Source organism: Sphaeramia orbicularis, chromosome 4, assembly GCF_902148855.1.
Source record: "Sphaeramia orbicularis chromosome 4, fSphaOr1.1, whole genome shotgun sequence".
In the NCBI taxonomy this organism is placed as follows: Eukaryota; Metazoa; Chordata; class Actinopteri; order Kurtiformes; family Apogonidae; genus Sphaeramia; species Sphaeramia orbicularis.
This window is the reverse complement of record NC_043960.1, coordinates 41774383-41800101: the sequence shown is the minus strand read 5'-3', so window position 1 is coordinate 41800101 and position 25719 is coordinate 41774383. Positions and strand designations below refer to the sequence as shown.

Below are 25719 nucleotides of genomic sequence, written 5' to 3'. Positions count from 1 at the left end.
CCCCGTTCCGAACAATCTGGAGTGCTAGTGTTGTGGATTTTATAATTCAGGGTTCCTACAGGTTTCTTCAAGTTAAATTCAAGTCTTTTTAAGACCATTTATATAAAAACTTAATACCTATTTCACGGCCTATTTCATAGACCTACCGGCAAAGAAAAACAAAATTCTTTAATTTGTGTTCATTTATTTCTTGAATAAATGTGAAAATGTGGAGAATGATGTAACCTCATTGCAGCATACTAGTGAGTACTCATGCTATAACACATAGTACAGACACAGACCACAGACAACAAGCCAAGTGAAAGTTCAGCGGACCACAAAAGTTTGACTAACACTGTTAAGTTGTTTTTTAACATTGATTACGTTAGCTAGCTACTTATTCCATGCTGGGAATATGGGGGGTAGAAAGACTCTTGAACAACAAAAAATGAAAATCAACTCAACAATAAATAAAATTAAGATCAGAAAGAGTCAACTCCTCAGCTCTGCACTCTTGGCAGCAATCTCTTCAAGGACAGCCAGTTCCGCCAACTTTTCCTTATGGCCTCTCCACAGGAGGTTGGACCTGGAGATCAGGTCAGCCATCTTGCTCCCTGCCTTCGCTTCAGCCTCCTCAGCCAGCCTGTCCGCATCCCTTGCCAGACCCTCAGATACCTCTTGTACATGTCTCCTCTTCACCTTTAGCTCCTGTAGATAGTCCTCTGCCTCCTTCCTCTTAAGAGCCTGGCCTTTTGCCTCCCTTTTCTTTCTCTCTGTCTCAAGATGGAGATGATATCTGGTTCTAGCTTTTGCTACACTCGCCAGTAGCAGTTTACTGAGTGGAACCTGGGTATAGGGTTGGGAAAAGAGAATCAGAGTCAATGACAAATTCAAGAGACCAACCATGTTGATTCTATTAACTTTTAAGTCAACAGCATATTACTAGTCGAGGCAGGGGTCATTCATACCTCGGTAACACCTCCATGTTGTATGATGTAATCACACACCAGCCTCCATGTGACCACAGTGTCCTCCTGCACATTGTCTGACTCCACCTCTTTGTTTATCGAGAATCCACGTTCAACCGTAGCTTGGCCGTGGGAAAGGATGAGCAGCTTCTTGCAGAAGGCCCACAGCTCTGGATAAGGCTCCATGGCACTGCTCAGGAAGATGTCCAGCCTCTTCTGCATGGGAGGAAAGGAGAGGAAGTCCTCACTCCGGCTCTCCAAGGACAAGAGACGGTCAAACTGCTGCAGTATGACATCCCCTATGACAAAACAGATGAGACAATAGACAAAAACATTAATAAATCATTGGGCATTGCCAGCCAATCAGATTGAGGACAAATTCATGTGTAGCCTATAATTTGCCTCTCTTTTTCCTACCTGCAGAAGTATCAGTTAGCTGTTTGTCCTGGAGAAACCTCTGAACCAGCCCTTTCATGTGATTCCTGCATCTTTCTGGGCCTCGGTACATTACTGATGGATCCAGGCACACCATCTGCCTAACAGTCAGATACTTGAGGGAGCTCTTGTCCTGCATTTTCCTGATGATGTTACACTGTCCCTGCATGCACTCTCTCTTGAACTCTAGCACCCTGAGCTCTGCACCTTTGTTGCGCTAGAGAGAGAAATTAGCCATGTATATAGACCATGTTTTCAGTGACCTTGTTCAGCCTAACCATTTGTAAAATGATCTTTTTAAAACATCACACTACTTTAAGGACTCACTCTGCACCTAGACCAATGCTGATGTCTTGTGGGCTGAGCCAGAGGGTCTCGTCTGTGACATTCAGTTTGGTCAGCTGCAGGGCAGTGACATCGTGGAGGACGTCTCTCTTCATGAAGCGTCTGAGTACACTCTGTCAAAAGACAAACACAAAATGTCTGGTGCGGTATAATCACTAACATCAAATTGTCTGATTATGATGCAGAATGTATCCACTATTTTTTTTTACAGATTTTTTACACATACTAACCACAAACCCCACATTGTCAAATCATATCAATTGAGCTCAATCATTGGTGATTACAACGTTAGGTAAATTATTACCATCATCAACTCGGTCAGATCCTTGGGGAGGAATGGAAGCACAGGCTCATCTGTCTGATGTTTTTTCAGGAAGGGAGTGAAGGTCCTGGCGAGTGCCGCGTAGAACTGCAATTTGGCCAAGATGAGTGGATCCTTCATGGCTGCAGCAACTGTGTCATAGGATGCTGAGAGACACACAGAGAGGCAGGACATTTCAACATAGCCGTATATTACAAAAACTATGACAAGGCCACACCACCACCACCAGGGTCACAGTCACAGACCTATTCACAGCATTTTAGAAGGGCCTACCTGTTCCAGGGTTCGAGAGTCTCTTTGTTTTCACAGCTTCCATGTACAGGAGAAGTGATGGCCAGACTGCCAGGACACTCTCCACAACTGAAAGGTTTTCTACCCAACGATGGGCACAGAAAGACAGTGGAACACACTGGACTTGGCTACTGTGATGTAATCCTCTGTCCTGGCAGGCACATTGTGGAACAATGTGTGCATTGCGCTCAGTATCTTGTCCAGCTGCCATGGATTGAACCCACACTTGAATGTGTTGTGTAACGTGTAGGCCACAGCTCCCCACACAAATGAGCTGAACACCTGAAGGTTTCATTGCAAAGTTGATATTAGAAACCAAATTCTCTGTAAAAATGCTCTGCAGCACTTTGAGATTGTTTATACAATGTAAAGTGCACTACAAATAAAATGCATTATTATAATTAATTAATGGATGACATACACACTCACCCACACACAGAAACAACATTATAAACTCCTCACCTCCGTACTACTCAGCTTGATCTTTCTGGAAAAGATCAAAGAGCTTCCAGTTCACACTGGGCCCATCCATTGAGATGGACACCAAGTCCCTGAGGTTCAGTTTGTCCATACATTCCTGAAAAAAGGGCTGCATTTCATTACTCAAGATAAGAGGAGTTGTTGAGCACATATTGTTAAGGGAAGTACCTAATTGGTCATGTAACATTGCTTTTACAGGACAGTGTATGCACAAAAATTGAGTCTATCAATATAAATGGAGAAACATTTTAAGTCAATAAGGTTATGCTTACTTTGAGAAGCGACAGCAGGTCTTGTGCAGTGGAATGTCCCATAAACTGGGAGCCCAGGTATCTGGACTGAACCTGTCCTTCGTCCCAGAAGCGGACATGCACATCCAGCTGTTTGTTTTTCGTAGTCTCGTTGAGGCTCTCATCAAACATCAGAACAAACGGCGATTTGTTGACTTTGGACACCAATTCTTCTTTGATATGAATGGCTAAACCAAACTTGCCGATGTAAGCCATTTTGTTGGGACCACAACTAAAGGTGTTAGCGATGTTGGAGTCAGGAAACATGCATTTGAAAAGCTCTGAGATACCCTCATTTCCTTTGTAGGACTGGTGTTTGTTCTTTGCCTCTGATAGAGTTCATGTGCTTCAACGACTTGGCATGTGACTCTAACGCCTTCACGCCCATTGTACCTAGCTGAATCCTTTTTTTGCATACGGTGCAAAAAGCCTCAAACACACTGTTGTCTATCGGTTTTAGCCAATGACTAAAAGATTGTTTATCCCGCCACGCTTCGTTAAATTTACATTTCCCCATATCCCCAGCATGAACGACGTTAGTCAAACTTTTCTGTGTCCTGCTGAGATTTTCTTCCATTTTTGTGCTTCTGCTGCTGTTGCTGCTGTAGAGTGTGATCTCCAGTGACGTGTTCGGAGTATCGTGACCCGAGGCTGCGTTGCGTTCTCAATTATTGGTTCCGCCACTCTTTATTTAGGCTACGTTATTTAACCAAATAACAGTGGTTGACAAATTACACTTTTGAGGAGAAATGCGAAACGGAGAAGTTACATACTACACAAATTTTAAGACCCAGATATAAAAATTCAAGTCCTTTTAAGGTATTATTTCCAAATTCATAAATTCAATGTTTTTAAGACCCCGCGAGAACCCTGTAAGCAGGTGTGGGCACGGCGCTTCCAAGAATGTGCATGACGACGTTCCAGTAAGACACGCCCACTCTGGCCGAAACACCTGGTTTACAGTGAACCCTGTGCAGACAGTGTGTGTGTTTGTGTGTGTGTGTGTGTGTGTGTGTGTGTTTGCCATCTGACCCTGAGGTTGTGTGTCACAGCATACTGTGTTTTCAGTTCAGCCAACCTGAATGTCTAAAACAATGATTCAGATTATCCAGGATGTTATACTGACTGTCTAATTTCTGGTAGAAGAAAATATATAGTGAGTACCAGTGTACCAAACCTATAACATAGTTGTCACAATCACCATCATGACAGGTGTCACAAAATATCAATTGAGATACAAAGAAAAATGTCCAAAATAGTCAGGGAGCCAAAGTCTTAAAAATGGGTTGAGCCTGACATGGTCTGCCACACTTTTTATTCGTGTTTTTTTTTTTTTAATTTTGATCCTAAGGACCAATAATTGGAGGGTCTGCTCTGCTGAAAATATGGCGAAAAAAAAAAATGTGGCCTTGTTAGTGCATGTACCCCTCATTTTTTGATATGAAATTTTGAAAAATGAAAATTTTCCTTCAATCCTCAATGGGCTGGGTAAGCTGTCAATAAATGCCTTCCAGATGCAAAAAACACATATGATGACAACCTTCAATGAAAAAATAATTCTTAAAACACATTTCTGCATGATTTTGGCTCAATTTAATGCAAAAAAATTAAGTGTTTTCTCACTTTTTTCCAATATTTTCAACTTTACTTCATTGACAATCAACTATTCCCCCATGTTCTGACATCAGCCAATATGCCATTCTTTTCACCAAACAATATACTCATTCCACAGAAAAAATTATAAAAATCCAACCAAAATCAATGGATCTGTGATGATTTCTCTACTAGTTGGCAATACAGGCCCAGAACCTTAATAGAATTTTAAGCTCCTCTCAAAAGACATACCAGATATTTAACATGGTTGTTAAAGTCCACATTATTAAAAATCATGGCCTGGGCGTCTTTTTAATTTCAACATTTCTGATAAATCACTTGAGGACTATGTACCCTGAGATTTCAATCACTGATAAAAAAAAAAAAAAAAAAAAAAAAAAAAAAAAAAAAAAAAAACACCCACAGCTCAGATTTACAAAAGCAACGGCCGTAGCTCAGGAAATAAAAGTCGGCTGATATAATGACAGGTGAAGGCAGAAACAAAAGAACCGGTAAAACTGGAGAAACATAACAGAACATATAAAACACTAATAGTAATACACACTAATGCTGTGAGTGTACAATTATTTCTGAAGTCTTTGAGTCCCTTACTAACCAGCTACTTACTAACTTACTAACCAGGTCATGGTTAAGGCCAGAGGTTGTAGAATCCATATCAAGCCGCTCATATTTGAGCAGATAACAGTCTGAACCCTGATCCTTTTGGTCTGCAGATATTTACCAACTGCAGGGTCATGAAAAACCATCATCCTAGTGAATTACAACTCAGGTTGACTGATTAGGTTTGTGATCTGTGCTTTGACCACCAGGTTGATACTACCTGTAAGAAAGCACATCAGTACATGTATATTTACCAGAAACACTATAGTTTTAACCCCCAAGTGCCTAAATTTATTTATAATTACAGAAAAAAAATTATTACTCTTATTGTGATGATGATGATGAGGGTGATGATGATGATGATTATGTTTATGTTTATGCATTTGGCAGGCGCTTTTTTCCAAAGCGACTTACAGGGGAAAACCAATTAAATCAGTCAATCAATCAAATTTTATTTATATAGCGCCAGATCGCAACAAAAGAGTTATCTCATGACACTTTATATATAGAGTTGGTCAAAACCAGACTCTAAGCCAATTTACAGAAACCCAACTGAATCCACCAGGAGCAAACACTTGTGACTGGTGACAGTGGCGAGGAAAAACTTCCCTTTAACAGCAGAAACCTCAAGCAGACCCAGACTCCTGGAGGATGGCTGTCTGCCTTGACCAGTCGGGGTTAAAGAGAGAGGGTAAAAAAAGAGAGAGCGATAGAGATAGAAGGGGGGAGTAGGGGGAGACACATGGAGGCAGTTGAGGATAAGTGAGTGATGATGATGAAGGCAGGAGAGAGGCAGGACCACCGCAGCAGGTCCAGAGATAATCCTGGGAAAATTTGTGATAAGCCTGGGAAGAACTTTATTGAAATATTTAAAATGGAATGTCTGCCAGTGCTAGGACAGGAGGTGCTCCTGGAAGAGCTGGGTCTTCAGGAGCTTCTTGAAGATAGGCAGGGATGCTTCTGTTCTCATAGTACTTGGTAAAGCGTTCCACCAACGTGGAACGACCCATGAAAAGAGCCTGGATTGTCTTGTACAAGGTCTGGGGACCACCAGATAACGTTCCCCAGACGAGCGGAGTGGTCGTGGGGCAACATAAGCTTTTATCAGTGCACCTAGGTAGGTAGGAGCAGACCCACTGAGAATTTTGTAGGCGAGGATTAAGGATTTGAATTTGATGCAGGCAGCTATGGGTAGCCAGTGTAACTCAATAAGTAACAGGGTGACATGTGCCCTTTTAGGCTGATTGAAGACCAGACACACTGCTGCATTCTGGACCATCTGTAGTGGTTTGACAGCACAAGCTGGGAGGCCCATTAGAAGAGCATTGCAGTAGTCAAGGCGGGAGATAACCATAGTCTGCACCAGGAGCTGGGTGGCCTGTTGGGTTAGGTATGGCCTGATCTTTCTTAGGTTGAACAAAGTGAAACAACATGACCGGGTGACAGAGGCAACGTGATCTGTGAAGGTCAACTGATTATCAATCATGACTCCCAAGTTTCGTGCTACATTGGTAGGAGCCAGAGATAAGGAGTCAATACTGATGGAGATGTCCTGCTGTATGGTTGGCTTAGCTGGGGAGACCAGCAGTTCAGTTTTGGACAGGTTCAGCTGAAGGTGATGGGCTTTCATCCATGCCGATATGTCAGAGAGACAGTCTGAGATTTGCGCTGAGACTGTGGAGTCATCAGGTGGGAATGCCAGATAGAGCTGGATGTCGTCAGCATAGCAATGATATGAGAAGCCGTGTGAGTGGATGATCTGACCGAGCGAGGTGGTGTATATGGCAAAAAGGAGGGGGCCCAACACAGAGCCTTGGGGGACCCCTGTGGTGAGGCAGTGAACTGCTGATCTATATACATATATGTGTATATATATATATATATATATATATATATATATATATATATATATATATATATATATATATATATATACATATATATATATATACACACACACACACACACACACACACACACACATATATATACATATATATATATATATATATATATATATATATATATATATATATATATATATATACATATATATATATATTTCAGGCCTGTAACGGTACACGTACCGAACCGAACCGTTTCGGTTCACACCTGTTCGGTTTGGTACACAGCTGTACCGAAACAGCACAGTATGTTGACTAAAAGAAAAAGGAACGAAAGACATTGTTTGATGTGGAACTTTAAATACATGCAAGTTTCACACGGACATATTGAAGGACGCACACATTGACCCGAAATACGAAATAGCAGCTGATATGAGGTTAAAACAAAAAGCAACAAATATGATGTGAACCTGGAAGGAAGAGACTGAAGACCCTCCGCCATATTTACAGTCCTGTTTGGGATCAGTTCAGGTTCCGGTGAAAGACAACAACGAGGAAAGAGACAGCGGTAAGACGGACGTTGTTTGCTGCATATGAACTACGGTAGTTCTAAAACACGCTAGCTCTGTCTGTCTCTCTCTCACGCACGCTGTACAACAGAGGAATAGAACTCGGAGTTGGATGTTGAAAGTATATAAAAATAAAGTTTCACTTTTGTTTCACACCAGCGTTAGTTACATTAGTTATGGACCGGACCACACCCCCCACCCCCACCCCCCAGCTCCGACCAAAAAAACCAACAAACAAACCATCCCCCAGACAAATCGCACCTTGCGCGCGTGCGCGCACACACACAAGTACACAAGGTGGCCTAAACAGTTTGTTAGCTGTCCTAAAATAAATAATTAGGCTAATTTTGTTGTTAATGTTTCTCTTCAGTTTGTTAAAACAGAACACCAGTTTACCCTCCTGTTAATGGTGCACTTCATGCAGAATTTTTTTGTTGATATTTTTATGCAGAATGTGAACTGACAGAACTGTGATTAGATTTTTTTTGTTTGTTCAAAACTACCTTTTAGGGAAAAGTGCAATACTAATGTTTAAAATACCTTTAGTAATATTAATAATTTATTTTATTTTCTATTTGATTTATAGCAGCAGAATTATATTATTCCTGTTTTTCTATGTTCTATTGTGTCCAAAAATTGAGGGAAAAATGTTTAAAAAATTCATAAATGCATTAAAGGCATTTTGAGGGGTTTTTTTTCTTCCCGTACAGAACTGAAAATAAAACGAACCGTGGCTTTCAAAACTGAAAATGTACCGAACCGAAAATTTTGTGTACCGTTACGGGCCTAATATATATACGAAATTTCTAGTAATTGATTAAAAAAAAAAAAAAATACTAATAAAAAATATTATTTAATTCAATATATATTTCTTTATAATTAAATCACCACACATTTTTCCTAGTAAAAATTAAGTTCAAATAAAATGCAGGATTTAATATCTAAGAGGGCATATATTGATTGACCCAATCATGTGACCATGTGTGTTACCACCGCTTCAACACAGTCGCAGCTAAGATATCTCCAAGAGAAATTGAGAAGCGGTCACAAAAAAGGTGCATTATATATATATTATATAGCCTAAATGTCATCTCAAATTAACATTTATTTGCAACATAATATATCAAACTATTACATGATCAAAAACAAATCAATTTTGGCAAAAAAATGTCTCTGTTTTGAATGTCTGGGGTCGCCAGAAATTTGTGCTGTTAAAATGAGGTCATGAGCCAAAAAAGGTTGGGAACCACTGCATTATGGTGTGATTTTTTGTTATTATCATCAGGGCACAAATACAATCTACCATGAAGCAGAACAAACAGGATCTGAGAGTCACTTACTCCTATTGCGATGAGCCTTGTAAATGACGCAGTGTAATTCACTCAGAATTGTGTCTGTATTTGCTGTTGTTTAATGACTGATGTTGGTTACTGTCAATACTGGATTATTTTTTTAATTTACTGACTAATACTGGGACTATTTACTGGGACGATATATGAGTAAAGACACCTTGACGCTTAGAAGAATGGAAATAGTTGACAGAAATCCACTGAAACTCCACTAAACACTGATGCAACATCCATTCATCACTGTTATAAACACTTTTCTAAAGCACTTTAAGGAGGCTAATATTGTAGAACTGTGTTGAATAAAGACAGAAAAGACAGAAACCAGCGGTGACAGCAGATGCACACACATCTAACTATAAATCTTTTTAATGCAGCCGTCTCTTTTTACTGAACTACTACTTGGGTTTCAGTGGCAGTGTATGGAAATCTTCATCAATGCAAAACCAGTATTATACGTATGTGTGTGAAAGTCAAACATCTCCAAAGGTTTATTGAGAAAACAGTGAAGTAAAAGTCCAGCTCTATAAAAGTTATATTTGGGTTTATATTTATTATGCACCAACAATAGAGCTCTGTGTGCTGGTATGTTTTTTTTTTTTTATTATTATTATTATCTTATTTAGACATCTGATTTTACATATTCTTCAAGCGCAGTCAAAAATGTGCTTCTTTATTTTAGTTTGAAGCATGAAATCTTAGCGTTTCTTGGACTGCATATTGTGTTTACAGATTTAAACCTTTTCACAGTAAGGTTTTGTCTTGTTTGTACGTTAGTGGATCAAACAGCTCGTTGTTATTCGCTCAGTATGTATTTCTCACATTAGTGTGATGTGAGGATCTCTTTTGTTGGACATGGATCAACTACACTGACAATCTGATCTCAGTGAAATTCTTTTTCAGTGCCATTGAGCTGAAACTTGCCCCACCCCAACAGGTACAGCAAAACTAACAGGAGATTCAACTGGATGTCAGTGAAGCATAACTATTCGTGCCCACACAGTAAAACTTCAGATAAAGAGGACACGACAGCAGGTTACATACCAACGCAAAACAAAATATAATACAAAGACATGCCATAGTATTGCTAAATTGTGATAGGATATCTATCAAAGAAGATATTTAACCCTTAAAGAAAGATATGAATGAATGAATGAATGAATGTTTATTTCAGTTAAATACAAAATACAAAACACATATTTAAAAAACAACAACAACAACAACAAAACAAAACACATACATATTAAAAAAACAAACAAACATATACTTAACACATTTTGTAACTGAAAAAGGAAGAAGCTGAAGCCGGAGGCTTATTTCTGCTTCTCCTATTCACATCCTTAGTCCACACCTGAAGTTGCAGCAGAGAAATACTTAAACACAAATTATACTACATTCAGCGTTATAAGTCATTTTGTAATCATATTACTTTCATAGCCCTTCATAATTTGACAAATTAAATTCTTTTTATGTCACCCATAATGACAATTAAAGATATCCGCTTAAAGAAATAAATAAAAATAATAATAATAATAAGGAAAATAGTAAAACACAACAAGAGTAATTGTTAGAATATTGTTTAGAAATGCTTGTGGATTTTAGCTTGTGCAAACGCAATAATCAATAAGTAAAAACACAACAATTCATGTTCTTTAAGATGTTGTTCTAGGTTCTTCCATGCACAGTAACCACGACTGCTTAGAGCATTATCTCACCTAACAAAAAGAAAGCAGGAAAAACAAAATACAGCATCTGTGCTCACTGAATATACAAGCCACAACCTCTTGAATTTTCCTCCATTTTTCATGGTTATCATCATGTAATTGTCGTCTGTGAATCTCCTTGGGGGCATTTGTGAATTCTGAGGAAATTCAAAGTTTGTGATTTGAACTGGTCCTTTTTTTTTTACACGTTGACACAGTCCTGTCATCAGTCATTTGACCACAGTGCAGGATCATCACCAACAGCTGGAGGACCTTCCTTTATTGATAATTCAGGTGCAGGTGAGATGGTGGTGGTGGTGGGGGGGATAACTGGAGTGCTCTCAGTTGTTTGGGAAGTGTTGGCTGGGACATCCTTTTGGGTTTCTTCAAAGGATTCCACATGATCTACGTTGAATAAGATCCAATGATCAGCCTAATAATTAAAATGTAAATAATCCAAATCAGACATTGTATTCGACTAGATAAATACTTTATTAATCCCAAACTGGGAATTGCTTTGTTGCAGCAGTGTTAACTGCAGTAAGAAATGGAAGAATAATAGAATACACAAAAAAGAATAAAAATACACCCAATAAAATATAAATAATTAATAAATAACACACATACCTTCATCTCTGGAGGTTGTGGCATCTTTGTGAGAAAACACAGCCAGGAATCTAAGCAAAGCACCTGATGAAAAAAAGGTAACACTCATGTAGGGCAGTAGTTGACTATCAGGATTATTAATTAGTTTGGTATTTACAAAAAATTACTTCAACGTAATACCACCACATATATACAGAGTGGGGAAGCAAAATTTACAATATTTTGAGGCAGGGATTGAAAGACAGTGTATGACCAATTAGTTTATTGAAAGTCATGAGAATTTATTTGCCACAAGAAAATTTACATAATAGAAAATGTTTTTATTCTATGTGTCCTCCTTCTTTCTCAATAACTGCCTTCACACGCTTCCTGAAACTTGCGCAAGTGTTCCTCAAATATTCGGGTGACAACTTCTCCCATTCTTCTTTAATAGTATCTTCCAGACTTTCTCGTAATAGTTTTGCTCATAGTCATTCTCTTCTTTCCATTATAAACAGTCTTTATGGACACTCCAACTATTTTTGAAATCTCCTTTGGTGTGACGAGTGCATTCAGCAAATCACACACTCTTTGACGTTTGCTTTCCTGATTACTCATATGGCAAAAGTTTCTGAAAAGGTATGGATAATAGTGTTAGGTATGATTATGACATCAATATATGTTTGGTTTCAAAACAATTGACGTAGTGCCTGCTGAGAAAAAACAACTAAATGTTCATTGTAAATTTTGCTTCCCCACCCTGTAGATGAAACTAATAGAACTAGTAATGGCAGATTGTCCTGTAAGTTCCACTATCAAGACAGTTTTAGCATCAAAACATAACATTTTATTAGTAAAAACAATGTGTGTAAATGGGTCATTGCAGTGAAAGGCACTGGCTGTCTGATTTGTTCAACTGGAATTTCTTTGTTTCACACATCTAGGGATGTTCTTAGGTTGTTCCCAGGTTAACATGCATATTCTTTCCACAACTGTATTTCCCTTTTTCATAATTTCAATTGAATAGATTTCGGATATTTCACCGTCTGTGTTGGGGGAAAAGTTTTAAATGCATAATTCCATTTAAAAAAGCAAAATACTCCTTTAAATAATATTTGTAATTATTCCTGCTAATATGGGAATAGACTCATATCATGGTCCTAAGTAATAATGTGAAGCTGCTACTCCCCTATACTGTACATACCTGTTTACCGGGGAGGAAAAAGTAAACAGCAGCTTGAAGTTGGCAGAACCCAGATCTGTTGCTACCATAAAGTATGTTGAGCTTCTGAGACAAACAGTATTATTATCAGTGCAGAAGTTTAAAAAGAAAGATTTGAAAATGGTGAGAAGGCTTTTAGTTTGGATAATTGCCCAGATGAATCCAGGAATCCAGCGGTGAAAGTATGAATGATGGTTTTTGAAGCATTTGATGTACTGATGTCACTCTCTAGGAATTTCTGCACACAGGATCCTGATTGGAGCAAAAATTCCTAAACAAGGAAAAGTTACGTAACACTGGGAGACCTTAAATGACCTCTGGGTAAGAGAGAGAAAAACAAGGCTGGAGCTTGAACTCCTCCAGCTGCTTGATGACTTCATGCACACGTGTGCGCACATGTTTAGGATGAAATAAAGGTCTTTCTCATTAATTAGAGTGCATAGAATGATTTAATTAAATGTAATTGTCAGGAGATTAATACATATATTCAGAAACATACTTGTTCAATATTCACAGAGATATTACAGATGTGTTTGGATAGTTACACAACCTCATGCAATTCGTGTTACTTACATTTGACCCAGTATCAAAGGCCACAGTCATAAGATGATTCAGTATCAGTAATAAACACAGTGTGATGCCTCACCTCCATCTTTTTAATTATTGTATATTTGTGTGAGGGTCCTTAATAACATCTGGTTTTAACTCCTCAACTCTACAAGCAATTCTTTGTCATTAAGCAAGTGATAAACAACCAAAATTCTTTTAATTTTTTTTTTTTTTTGTCTTTTGGATCAAGAATAACAATACTTTTCTGTCATTAAATGTTAACCTAAGTGGTGTAATATAAACATTTGTTGAAGTCTCAAATGCAAAAAGAAAGACGAAAACAAAACAGTAAAGACAGGAACCTGTTCAACAAGTCAAGATTGTTGTTTTTAGTCTTATCACTGAAATCGTCGCACAATGACTACAGCATGTCCGATACCGCTCAGGAGCTCTGAATATAAAAGCGAAGGGCGGACCTTCAACTCTCACCTGTTTTCTGTGTCAGTGTGATCTGCTGCAGCATGTTGAGAACACAAACCATTGTTTGGATAATTAAACAATCTAAAAACAGATGCATTAAAGCTTATTTAAGTAAGTGTTTTTTTTGCACCACCAATTTTGATGTGATTGTCATCTTGTGTCGCACTTTGTTTTGTCATTGCTATTTGTTGTTGTGAAATTGTTGCTGTTTTAATTGCTACTGCAGCAGAAGCACTTGGCCCCCAGGGAAAAATAAAGGTCTTGAATCTTGCTTCTTACATTTGACAAAGAAAACTCATTAACAACCCAAATGCTCAAACTGAATTTCTGCGTAGAATGAGAAGTTTTTCCATTTCTACCAAAACAGAAGGACTCATAGCAATGCCAGTACTTTATGCTTTGTTTGTCTTACACAGATTTTCCAACATAATCATGGTCTTATGTAACAATGTAGAGTCGAGGAAAAAGAGCCTAACAGATGAAGAGCATCAGCGGGGCACAGCCAGTATCCTGAACTCTTCAGGGGAGTAGGTGAAGCCCAGTACACCCTCCAAACTGGGAATTTCACCAGGAACAGGAGAGAAAGTGAAACACTGAAGTAGAGATGTAAAGAAAACAAACAGCTCCATTTTAGCCAGATGCTCTCCGATGCACACCCGTTTACCTGAAAAGAAAGCACAAATAACAGATTTAAGTTAATATGGTACTATCAGAACATATGTAAATAGTGTTTTTATAACTGTAGTAGTGAAGCCAGAACCTGCTGAAAATGGTAAGAAGGCCTCTCGTCTGCGAAACCGTCCCTCTGAATCCAGAAAATGCCCAGGGTTGAAGGTGTTTGGAGTCTCCCACTCATTCTTATCAAACAGCACTGATGCAAGGTTTGTGGTAATACTTGTGCCCTTTAGGAAAGAATTATGAGGTATTTGTCAGAACTGCTGTGCATTCATAGTTTACAAATGTTATTGTGGGACACATTTTCTCCAGTTGAGTCAAGCTGTATTTGCAAAGCAAAAGTGCTGGAGAGTAACTACTAACTAGAGTTACACAATTAAATTACATAATAAATGTGTGGGGGGGGGGGGGGCTCAGTTATATAATTGCTGATAATTAATATGTAATTGCTTTGCTGGACAAAAGCAGGTTTCAGTGCTGGAAAGATATACTTTCCTTCTGAAATCAGAAGAGGGTTCCTGGAAAACACTACTGTGTTTAAGGACTTTTCAGTCCACAAGTAATCAAATTTTATAAATTACATTACTTTGACATTCCCAAGTGGAGGAGTTTAAGTATCTTGGGGTCTTGTTCACAAGTGAGGGAAAGATGGAGCGTGAGATTGACAGACGGATCGGTGCAGCGTCTGCAGTGATGCAGTCACTGTACCGGTCGGTTGTGGTGAAGAAGGAGCTGAGCCGAGAGGCGAAGCTCTCGATTTACCAGTCAGTGTACGTTCCTACCCTCACCTATGGTCATGAGCTTTGGATCATGACCGAAAGGACAAGATCCCGGATACAAGCGGTCGAAATGAGTTTCCTCCGCAGAGTGGCTGGGCGCACCCTGAGGGACAGGGTGAGGAGCTCAGTCACCAGGGAGGAGCTCGGAGTAGAGCCGCTGCTCCTCCACGTCGAGAGGGACCAGCTGAGGTGGCTCGGGCATCTGTTTCGGATGCCTCCTGGACGCCTCCCTGGGGAGGTGTTCTGGGCATGTCCCACCGGGAGGAGACCTCGGGGAAGACCCAGGACACGCTGGAGAGACTATGTCTCTCGGCTGGCCTGGGAATGCCTCGGGGTCCCCCCGGAAGAGCTGGAGGAGGTGTCTGGGGAGAGGGAAGTCTGGGCATCCCTGCTTAGACTGTTACCCCTGCGACCCGGCCCCGGATAAAGTGGAAGAAAATGGATGGATGGATGGACATTACTTTGATTAAATTATCACAACAGTATGATGCTTTTACTTCTTGTGTTTTAAAGGACAACTAGTGATCTGTTACTTATTACACATCATAAGGAAGGGCTTTTAAATATTGGGCTACATAACTAAATAAACTGAACTGAACAGGTTACTTGATTAGGCTGCAAATTACAAATCTAACAGAAAGTTTAGGAAAGGGGTAGAACAATTTACAAAAACTTGTTAAGTTGAACCAACTGGTCACATTTTGTCAGAAGGGAGCAGTGTGAGTGTGCATGTTTTCTTTAACAGTTTGTGGTGTGGATTATGTTTATATATGTTTATATGTGAATGTAACTCTAATGCCGCCTTCACATGTTTTCAGGAAGTTGATCCTTTCCACTTGTGAATTTCAAATTACGAGTGTGTTGTGTTCACATGCTTTTGTTGTCATAGCAAAATGAAAAATGGCTGATACAACATATACTACTATGCTATTTGGGTCAAACAGCATTGGGTGTGTTAATTCATCTGTTACAGCATTTTTTTTTTTTTTTTTTGCAAATTTTGTATACTATAAATGTGCAAAATAATCAGTTAACAGCAGCGGAACGTTAATAAAAGCATTGTTTATCAGCTGAAATGAATCCCTCATTGCTCCCCACCATGTTGAAAAGTTCAAAGGTTATTTTTATTTTGGCAGCAGCTCCTGTATCAAAATTTCTTCCCAGTTCTCCAGTGGAAAATATGACGTGAGGGGGCGATCATGTGCAATTTTTTAGACTTATGTACCATAATTCCCACGGCACACTACAGCAGGATAAGTATGGCTTATGTGTGTATTTTTGGCTTTGGAGTAAAGTGCACGTCTGAACTGAACATCAGTTTTACCCAGTATTGTTTTCCCCGTGGCAGTGAGCGATTTATCTGTTTATGTATTATGTTAAGGATTGTTTCATAAATGTGTATGATTTAGTGTGATTAAAGCTTTATAGTTTTATAACAAAATTTGCCTGACACTAAAGGAAGAACTTTTTTTTATAATTGTCTGTATAATACATAATTGTCTAATAATTGCCAAATTGTTTTTTTTATATATCGATATCAGCCTTAATTTAACAGTGGGTGCATTCATTGATTGGAGCACCCTATTGGTCAACCCTTGTATAAACACATACTGAATGAAATAAACAGTCTCTCACCTTGGGTATAAAGTATCCCCCCAGTGTGGCATCTTTACTGGCCATTTTGGGAAATCCCAGAGGAACAATGTTTCCCATTCTTTGACACTCATGGATGACAGCGTCTGTGTAGGGCAGGTTGACTCTGTCTGCCTGAGTGGGCTGACGACACTGTCCAATCACCCTGTCGATCTCTGCCTGCACTTTCTCTGCAGATATGAAATATTATGGTTGATTGTACAAAAGCATGTTCACTCTTAAGTCTGCAGGATGACTTCACCAACCCTGTATCTCTGGGTAGTGCATCATGTACACAAGGGCCCAGCGTAACGTGTTTGCTGCTGATTCTGTCCCGGCCTCTATGAGGTCGAGGGTGCTGACCAGCAGGGTGTCTATGCGGAAGCCGGCCTCAGGATCCCCCCTCTTCTGGCAATGTGAAAGTAGAAAAATATTTGTTATTTTATAGAGTGCAATTCTTATATAAGCCACTTTGTATATGGCATTTTAGAATTTTCTCTGCCTTTTTACAGTTGTACTTAGAATATCATCCCTCCACACAAAATAATCCAACATTAACCCTTTCATGCATACTGGTCACTCCAGTGGACAGTTATTCTACAGCTGTTCACTTGTATATTCATGTTTTTTGTTGTTTTAGTTCCATATCATCCATACACAGTGGACACTTATGCATCATCCCATAATACACTGTAATTCATACCATTACTGTAACTTTGCTGTTATTGATAAACCTGATTTGCAGCAACATATATGAGTGTAAATCAATTGCTAATTGTTATTAGACTGTAATTAACAGTTTTGGGGTTTTTTGTAACAAAAAGGTGTTTGTTTGTTTTTTGCATATTATTTGAGTAATAACTACTATTATATTATGTTAAAATGTGACAAAACATCAGATTAGCAACATTAAAAGAAAAAAAATTATTTCATAGTTTTCACACAATATGTCAGTAAATACACATTTCTTTGCTTCAAAAGTTAAACGCATGGTGTCCAGCTGAGTGGATATTTTATAAGGTTCATAAAAAAATAAAATAAAATTCAATCACATTGTTTTTTTCATGCCTACAGAGGAATAAAAACACTCAGGAAAAAAGATTGATTAAGGTTCTCATAATTCATGCACGAAAGGGTTAAAAACCATCAAAATGTGCAGTTGGTAGCTTCTTATTTCTTTATCGGGTTCTATGTAGCACTGACATGCCAGAACACACTTATGACCACTGAAGCGAGTAACAAATCAATACCATGGCATGTATCCACAGACTGTATAACTCAGTGAATAAAATATAAGTCTGATTGTTTACACACATCTGTATTATGGTATCATCAAGTCTTGATCAAACAAAAACTCAAAGCTGCTTATTTTGACAATCAGTCAAAATAACACAGTGTCTTATAATCTTCATATTTACTGATAGTTTACATTATAGCGCTGTTAGCTTAGCTCTGTGTTTAGACAGAAAACAGCCACAGTAAAACCAAACAAACAAGGTCAGAACTGTCAGTTTAGTCTGAACCATAGTTCAACAAACAGCAAACTTAGGGAACATAATAACATCCCATAGTAATAATAATTAAACCTTCATAAACCTCATAATTAAACTTATCCGTGTGGAAGAAATACTGTGATTTCATCATTAAACTCCAAACTCCAGCATCTAGCTTTTATTACTGTCATTTTCTTTTCTCTTCGACTCTAAAAATAGTTTCTTTATGATTCTCATCCCATCTGGTCACTTTTTGATGCTTTGGTCAAAGGCACTGTGGCACTAGTCTTCATCACCATGGGAGACCAATAGAATGACTCTACTTACTACAACAGTCCATCAGCTTGAATATATTAAGTGCATATCTCTTGAATTTGACATACTGGCAGCTTTGGCATGACTAATTTTAGGTATTTTTTTTTACTATTTGAAAGTTAGCAACCCCACATACATCTCCTCCAATCATCCATGTTGTTTTAAATGTACAATTTTTGTGTGAGATGGAATAAAGCTCAATAAAACAGACACACTAAAGTACAAATATATCAAATTGTAATTGAATAAAGTACTCAAATTACTTTCTACCACTGATTATTTGGACCCAGTCACATAAACGTCATTGCAAAAGCTATGATGAACCAAACAGGACAAGATAAGTTTTAATGTCATTAACGGTTGACTAATGTCCATAGTGTCATATTAATATAACCAACCCTTTTTGCCCTCATTACACAATATTTTACTGCATAGCTACATATCATTAGCCACATAGCATAATTGCCTAAGTCATATTTTTGGCCAAATGGAGATATCTGTGTAACTTTACACTCCTAAAACTGCTGCTTCATTTTATGCAGGCATCACAATTTTGGCCAAAAAATACTACTTAGGCAATTATGCTATGATGTTACCGATATGTAGCTATTTTTCAGGGAACTTTATAAAAACAAGTAGTTCCAGGCACAACAAACCCCACCCCTCGCATGTAGTGTAGCTTATTTTGTTGGCTAATGTTGGCTGTCTTTTTCTTGTAATGTTCAGTCAGTGAAGACGAATTTCCCCACAGGGACCAATAAACTAAATCTAATCTAAATCTAAATCTAATCTAATTTTGGTATCGATCCAGCTGATGTCACCATGTCTATGTGTGTGCTGATGTCTGCATATCAATTGCCTCTATATACGAGGGCCGTTCAATAAGTTCATGGCCTCACCCAGAACAGAACAACACAGACTGATAATTTATATTTTATTTTTCAACATAATCTCCATTTACAGCAATGCACTTGGTCCATCGATGTTCAAGCATCACTATCCCACCACGAAAGAATGTAACATCCTGTATTATCACAACCAGTATTTCTGGGTGAGGCCATGAACTTATTGAACAGCCCTCGTATGTGCCACGTTACCAAATAAATTGAAACAGAATTGATGTTCTTATAGACATTTGACATTTTGCACATTTTAAGTAAATGGGAGAAGAAAAAAAAATTTAAAAATTCATAAGAAATTTCAACTTTGACCTATTTTTCCCAAAATGTGATCACATGTATTCCGGGTCACTGACAATCTATAAACCCAATTTGATATGAATTCAACCAACAGTTTTGCTGCTACAGACATTTGAAATTGTGCCCATCATAAGTAAATAGGGAAAAAAAAAGGTTTTAAAAACTCAAAAAAAATTGGATCTTTGACCTACTGTTCCCAAAATGTATTGAGATCTATTCTGAGTCACTGGTAATCTATAAACCCAATTTGGTACGAATTCAACCAATAGTTTTGCTGCTAGAGTGTTAACAAACAAACAAACAAACCGAACCAAAAACAATGCCCCTTGCCTCCCCTTTGGGGGCGGGGTAAAAAGTAAAAGAAGTGTAGGTATCTTACTTTCTCTATCTCATCAAGGTAAACATCAATAAAATCACGAGGGTCATCAGGGTTCCACTCCTCCTGGTGCTTTTCTATTTCTTTTTTCAGGAACTCTGTGATCTGACGATAGTTAGCGTGGACGGTCTGGTGGGGTCCTGGCAGGTACGTCAGGATGCCAGGAAAGGCATCATACAGCTGATGATGGGGAAAACTGTCCAATTAGAAAGGATATCAAATGTATTTCTTGGATTTGTATGATTGAGAGAGACCTTACCTGAGTCACCGCTGAGCCCGCCAACACAATGGCGTCGTTGTCCAACTCCAGAATCTTCCGAAAACTTGCATCAGTGTACTCAAACCGATGTCCGAACACAACAGAGGAGATGATGTTACTCACTGCCATAGTTATGATGTAGTGGGGGTTGAACGGTTGACCTGGGAAAATAATAGAGCATAGATTCATTACAAGTCAGGAGAAGGGATTTAGTGAAACCACTTTATCTGTCAAACAGTCTTGGAACGTTATGTGGTGATGTGAGGTACATGTCAGCAGTCGCCATGTTTCATGAACACGTAGACACGACCCAGCAACTGACCAACCTTGTTCGTCTTTGAAGGCCTCACAAAGGAAGTTACTTTCAACTTCCGTATATTTTTCCAATGACTTTTGGCCCTCTCCAAAGTAACGCAGGTGAGTATTTGCAAACTTTCTCTGCTTCTTCCACAGATAACCATTGCTCAAAGCTATGCCTGAGAAAAGATCAAATGGAGTTACATTAAAATTAAACACAGAAAACCATCAACTAGTCACAAAGGTTAGTTTAAGATACCTTCAAATAATGAGTGTGGTTGCTTACAAATATTGGAAAAGCAAAAATGTTCCCTTTAACCCTGGAGATGGAGCTTCATAGGAGCTATCTGTGGTACATTCACTGACATATTCACATCATCCACCCATGAACTTACTTACCAAGGCCCTTGAAGGTAGCATGGAAGAGAGGGATAATAGGTCGATCTATGAAACTGTCCAGCTGGTTAACAAGAGCCTCTTTGACCATTTTATATCCGGAAATATACACCATCCTCTCACTGCCTCTCCTCAGGCTGAACACTGGGCCGTACTGCTCAGAAAGCTGTTTGTCGAGAAACATGTCCTTTAATCATGGAATGGCAATTTACTGGTCTGCAAATCAACCTATCTATCTATCTATCTATCTATCTATCTATCTATCTATCTATCTATCTATCTATCTATCTATCTATCTATCTATCTATCTATCTATCTATCTATCTATCTATCTATCTATCTATCTATCTATCCACCCATAGATATGCTGTACATATATTTAGTGTATATACACAGTTGTACATCAAGTTGTAATAAAATATTCCATATAAATCATATAAATATGTGATGATGTGAATTATTCTTGATTATTCTTAAATAAAGTTTCTTTCACTTAAGACAGCTTGCAAAAGTAAAGTCTGTTCTGCCCAGGGATCTATTTGAAACCGTGATCCATGCTTTTGTAACTACTAGACTTGACTATTGTAATGCACTTTATGCCGGGTTGAGTGAAAATGCACTTTCCCGACTGCAGCTGGTCCAAAATGCTGCAGCTTGGCTTTTAACAGGGACACGGAAACATCAACATATTTCACCGGTTTTAGCTTCACTCCATTGGTTACCAGTGCGTTTTAGAGTTGATTTTAAAATTCTTCTATTTGTTTTTAAATGTTTGAATGGCCTTGCCCCCTCCTACCTGTGTGACCTGATCCACCCCTATGCCCCCTCTCGTGCTCTCAGGTCAGCAGATCAGCTGCAGCTTGTGGTTCCAAAAACTAAAAAGAAGCTTTGTGGGGACCGTGCCTTTTCTGTTGTCGCCCCAAAGTTGTGGAACCAGTTGCCCTTAGTTGTTAGACAGGCTCAGTCTCTACCTGTCTTTAAATCACATTTAAAATGCACTTTTTCTCATTAGCTTTTAATCAATGAGTGACATGTCTGTTTTTTATGCTGTTTTTAACAGATTTTTACTCGTCTTTCTTTTTATGTTGTTTGTATTGTGTTGTTCTTAGCCCACTTAACACCCTGTGTTTTCACTAGTTTTATTTACTTATTTAATCCCTTGTTTTATGTTTGGTGTACAGCACTTTGGCCAGCTGTAAAGTTCTTAAAGTGCTTTATAAATAAAGTTGGTATGGGTATGGTATGGTATGGTGAAGTGTAACTGTCTATTGTAATGTTTGCACTGGGTCAAAGATTACCGATTAATGATTACTGATGTGTATTAATAGGAATAAAAAGACAAATGTGCCTGAAAAATTAATTATTCCAACTTTATGGGTAAACTTTAAATATGCTACTATATTTAAATACACATGTGTAGTAGCATATTTCGAGTTTTTGTGGGTTTAAATCTATCCACTGTGAAGCGTAACATAAGCTTGTTACAGTCATTCTGAGCCCATGTGGTTCTCATTACCATGTCGTCTGACAGATCAGAGGTCTTGGTGCTCAGTTTAGGTACTTTTACTCACTGAAAAACATCCAGATTTGTTTTTTCATCTTTTAATTCTGTTCTGACTCTACAGGGGATAACATCCAAATCTCTTCCCATCTTTCTTCCAGGAATATTACATTAAACATTTCAACACTTTTCTGTCAATTCTCAGCCCATCTTTGGTCCTACAGGACTAGACCCCCCCACCCCACCCCTTCACATTGAGTGTTTCAAATCACATTGATATTTAATTATTAAAACCTATTTTACTAAACTACTTTGGTTTCATCTTGAAATATTTCAGCTTGGTTGTCAGGAATAGATGTATATTTATAAATCAAAGCAAATTTTGATGTTGCTGCATTTTTATTTAATTTCCATCTTCCATAATGTTCCAACCAGTTCTTATTTTGAGCTGTATATGTATTAATTAGACATTTATGTTGGTGATTAAGTAATGCAAATGCTGTAAACCTGCAGATTTGATGTTCATATTTGTCTCATGGCCTATTGCCTGAACAGACCTGACCTTCTCCATTGTTTTGAAGTCAACTCCGGTGAAGACATTTCCAAGAAAAGGCAGAGCCCAGGGTCCTGGCGGGAAGTTCTGAGGTCTCCGGTTTCTGATCAGATCCAATAAAAGTAGAATTCCAAAACCAAACAGCAGCCAACTTGGAAGATCCATGCACTCAAAAAGGGCCTGAAAAATCATGTTGTATTCAGGAGATCTGTAGGAGTTTCTGCACATAGAATGTTGGGCCGTCACAGTGTGGCTGGGAACAAGGAAATGTTACGAAACACTGGGGGCCTCTGATGACCTCTGGGTGAGAGAGGAAAAAAAAAAACTGGAGCTCGACCTCTTCTATGATGACTTCATTCATGTGTGCACATGTTTAGGATACAATGAAGGTCTTTCTCATTAACCCATGAAGACCCAGCATTACTTTTGTGGCAATTCCCAAATGAAATCATATTATCCTCTGTATTTTGTATTTTATCAGCGCAAATCAGGTATATTCTTGTATTTAATTTACTGATCATGTAGATATTCATAAAAGCTCAAATTAAAGTTGAGGGTTATTGTATCAAAAACAGAGGAAACTGCAGAAAAAGTGACTTTTTCAGTAAAATATATCATTAACTGAACATAACCCAAGTGTCTCCATCCACTGTCATTGATCCAACTCCATGGGTTTTACTGGTGAATCAATGTTGTAGAAGATGACTGTGTTTCAACATTCACTACAGAGCCTCTGAACGTCCAAATGGGTCATATCTGATGACCATGAAAAGATGAAAAGCTGCATTTTACACCAATTATTTACATAGATTGATGGGACTAGGATCAATAGATATTAAACATTTTATATCAGTAGATGCTTTTGGTCGCCAGTGGATGTCTGGGTTAATATAGGGTACATAACATTTTTTATATGTTAATGTGATTGTCAGTAGATTAATACATTTATTCATATTCAGATACATATTTGTATGTCATTCATAGAGATATTATAGATGTGTTTGGATAGTTACACAACCTGGATGCAAATTCATGAATAGTGTTACTTAGATTTGACCCAGTACCAAAGGCGACAGTGATAAGGTGATTCAGTATCAGTAATAAACACAGTGTGGCGTCACACCGCTATCAATTTAATTATTATAATTACACATAATCATTTCTATAATAATTTATATTTATGATTATTACTATTATACTTTGACCTGAATACTAAACACTATATTGATATGCAGGACACTGAAAATTACCAGTGTTACCATAATAGTACAGTCTTTGAGGTCTCCACTGACAGTATACACTAATACAATATAACTATACAAATTTCTGTATGACACAAGACAACCTTTTCCCTCATGCTTCTCAGATAAAGTAATGACACAATCATTAATAAATGAGTCAATATAGTTTATTAGTGGTGCAGTCAGGCTACTTGATAGTTTTCTGAGGGCACGCAATAGTAGTTAAAGATTCATGATACATTTTAATTAAGTTATTATGTGATGTGTCAGTCTTCTGTTAGTTTTAAGTTCATTTTTCAGAACATGTTACATTTAAATGGATAAAACTGAAAAGTAAGACAAGACTTTAAACAGAACAGAGATGCAAATAAATGTTGACGACAGGCAAAGCAGCTGATAGTTTTAGATAATACTGCTTAAAATTTAAATGCATTTTCTTAATAATCTGTTGACATTGATGGTTATTGAGTTTTAATTTATTATTATTATTATTATTAGTATTAATTAGTTTGATGATGATGATGATGATGATGATGATTATTATTATTATTATTATTATTATTATTATTATTATTATTATTATTATTATTATTATTATTATTAGTCTGTGTGTGAAGCCTTAATAACATCTGGTTTCAACTCCTCAACTCTAAAACCAAGTCTTTGCTTTAAAACAGGTGACAAACACCTAAAAAGCTTTTGTGAGTGTTCTTTTCTGTTTTGGATCAAGAATAAGATGAATAGCTTTGGTCATTAATGTTTAACCTAGATGGTATAAACATATGCTTAAGTAAAAAAAAAAAAAAAAGAAAGAAAATACGATAAAAAGCACTGGAAAGACAAACAGAAGGGTAATTTTTCTTGTGCATTACCTCAATTAATAAATAAGTATATGCACGGGTAAATCTAGCTATTGCATTAAATCTGACAAAAAATAAAACTTACTGCGTCAGTATTATCAGTGACTCCTGCTACACTACTGTGGAATCATTTTACACTGTAAAACTGGAACATCATGTCAAAGGTCCTTATATATTATACATTAGAAAAGTCCCTGACACTGTAATATAATAACTACAGCATATCTGGTGCCTCTCAGGAGCCCTGAATATGAAAGCCAAAGGGTGGAGCTTCAACTCTCACCTGGTTGTTCTAGGAAGGAGAGCTGTTGCGTGTCAAGCAAAGTGTTTACACAGTTACACAATCTAAAAACAGATGCTTTTATGTTGCCTCGTACATTTGATCAAAAAGTGCAGCAATAAAGTGATTCAGCATTTACTGTCTTGCATCTACCTTATTACTTTAAACAACCCCCATCCAAAAAAAGTGTTTTTTAAAAGCAAACTCTAAAATACATCATACATTTACAGTATGATATATA

General features: G+C 37.9%; 1 protein-coding gene across 2 annotated transcripts; it reads right to left on the bottom strand.

Annotated features, from left to right (window-relative positions):
* Positions 1–13046: 13046 nt before the first annotated feature.
* Positions 13047–23345, bottom strand: LOC115418021 (cytochrome P450 2J2-like). 2 transcript variants are annotated; one of them, XM_030132310.1, is made up of 9 exons: positions 23102–23345; positions 21047–21209; positions 20677–20826; positions 20351–20511; positions 20095–20271; positions 16975–17116; positions 16712–16899; positions 14383–14524; positions 13047–14286 (listed from the first exon to the last, which is right to left on the bottom strand). In XM_030132310.1, the coding sequence occupies exons 2-9, from the start codon at positions 21156–21158 to the stop codon at positions 14111–14113; spliced, it is 1248 nt and encodes a 415-aa protein (XP_029988170.1). In that variant the 5' UTR covers positions 21159–21209; positions 23102–23345; the 3' UTR covers positions 13047–14110. The 2 variants fall into 2 exon arrangements, with proteins under 2 accessions (XP_029988170.1, XP_029988169.1); XM_030132309.1 differs by having other exon boundaries at positions 23107–23345.
* Positions 23346–25719: the final 2374 nt, after the last annotated feature.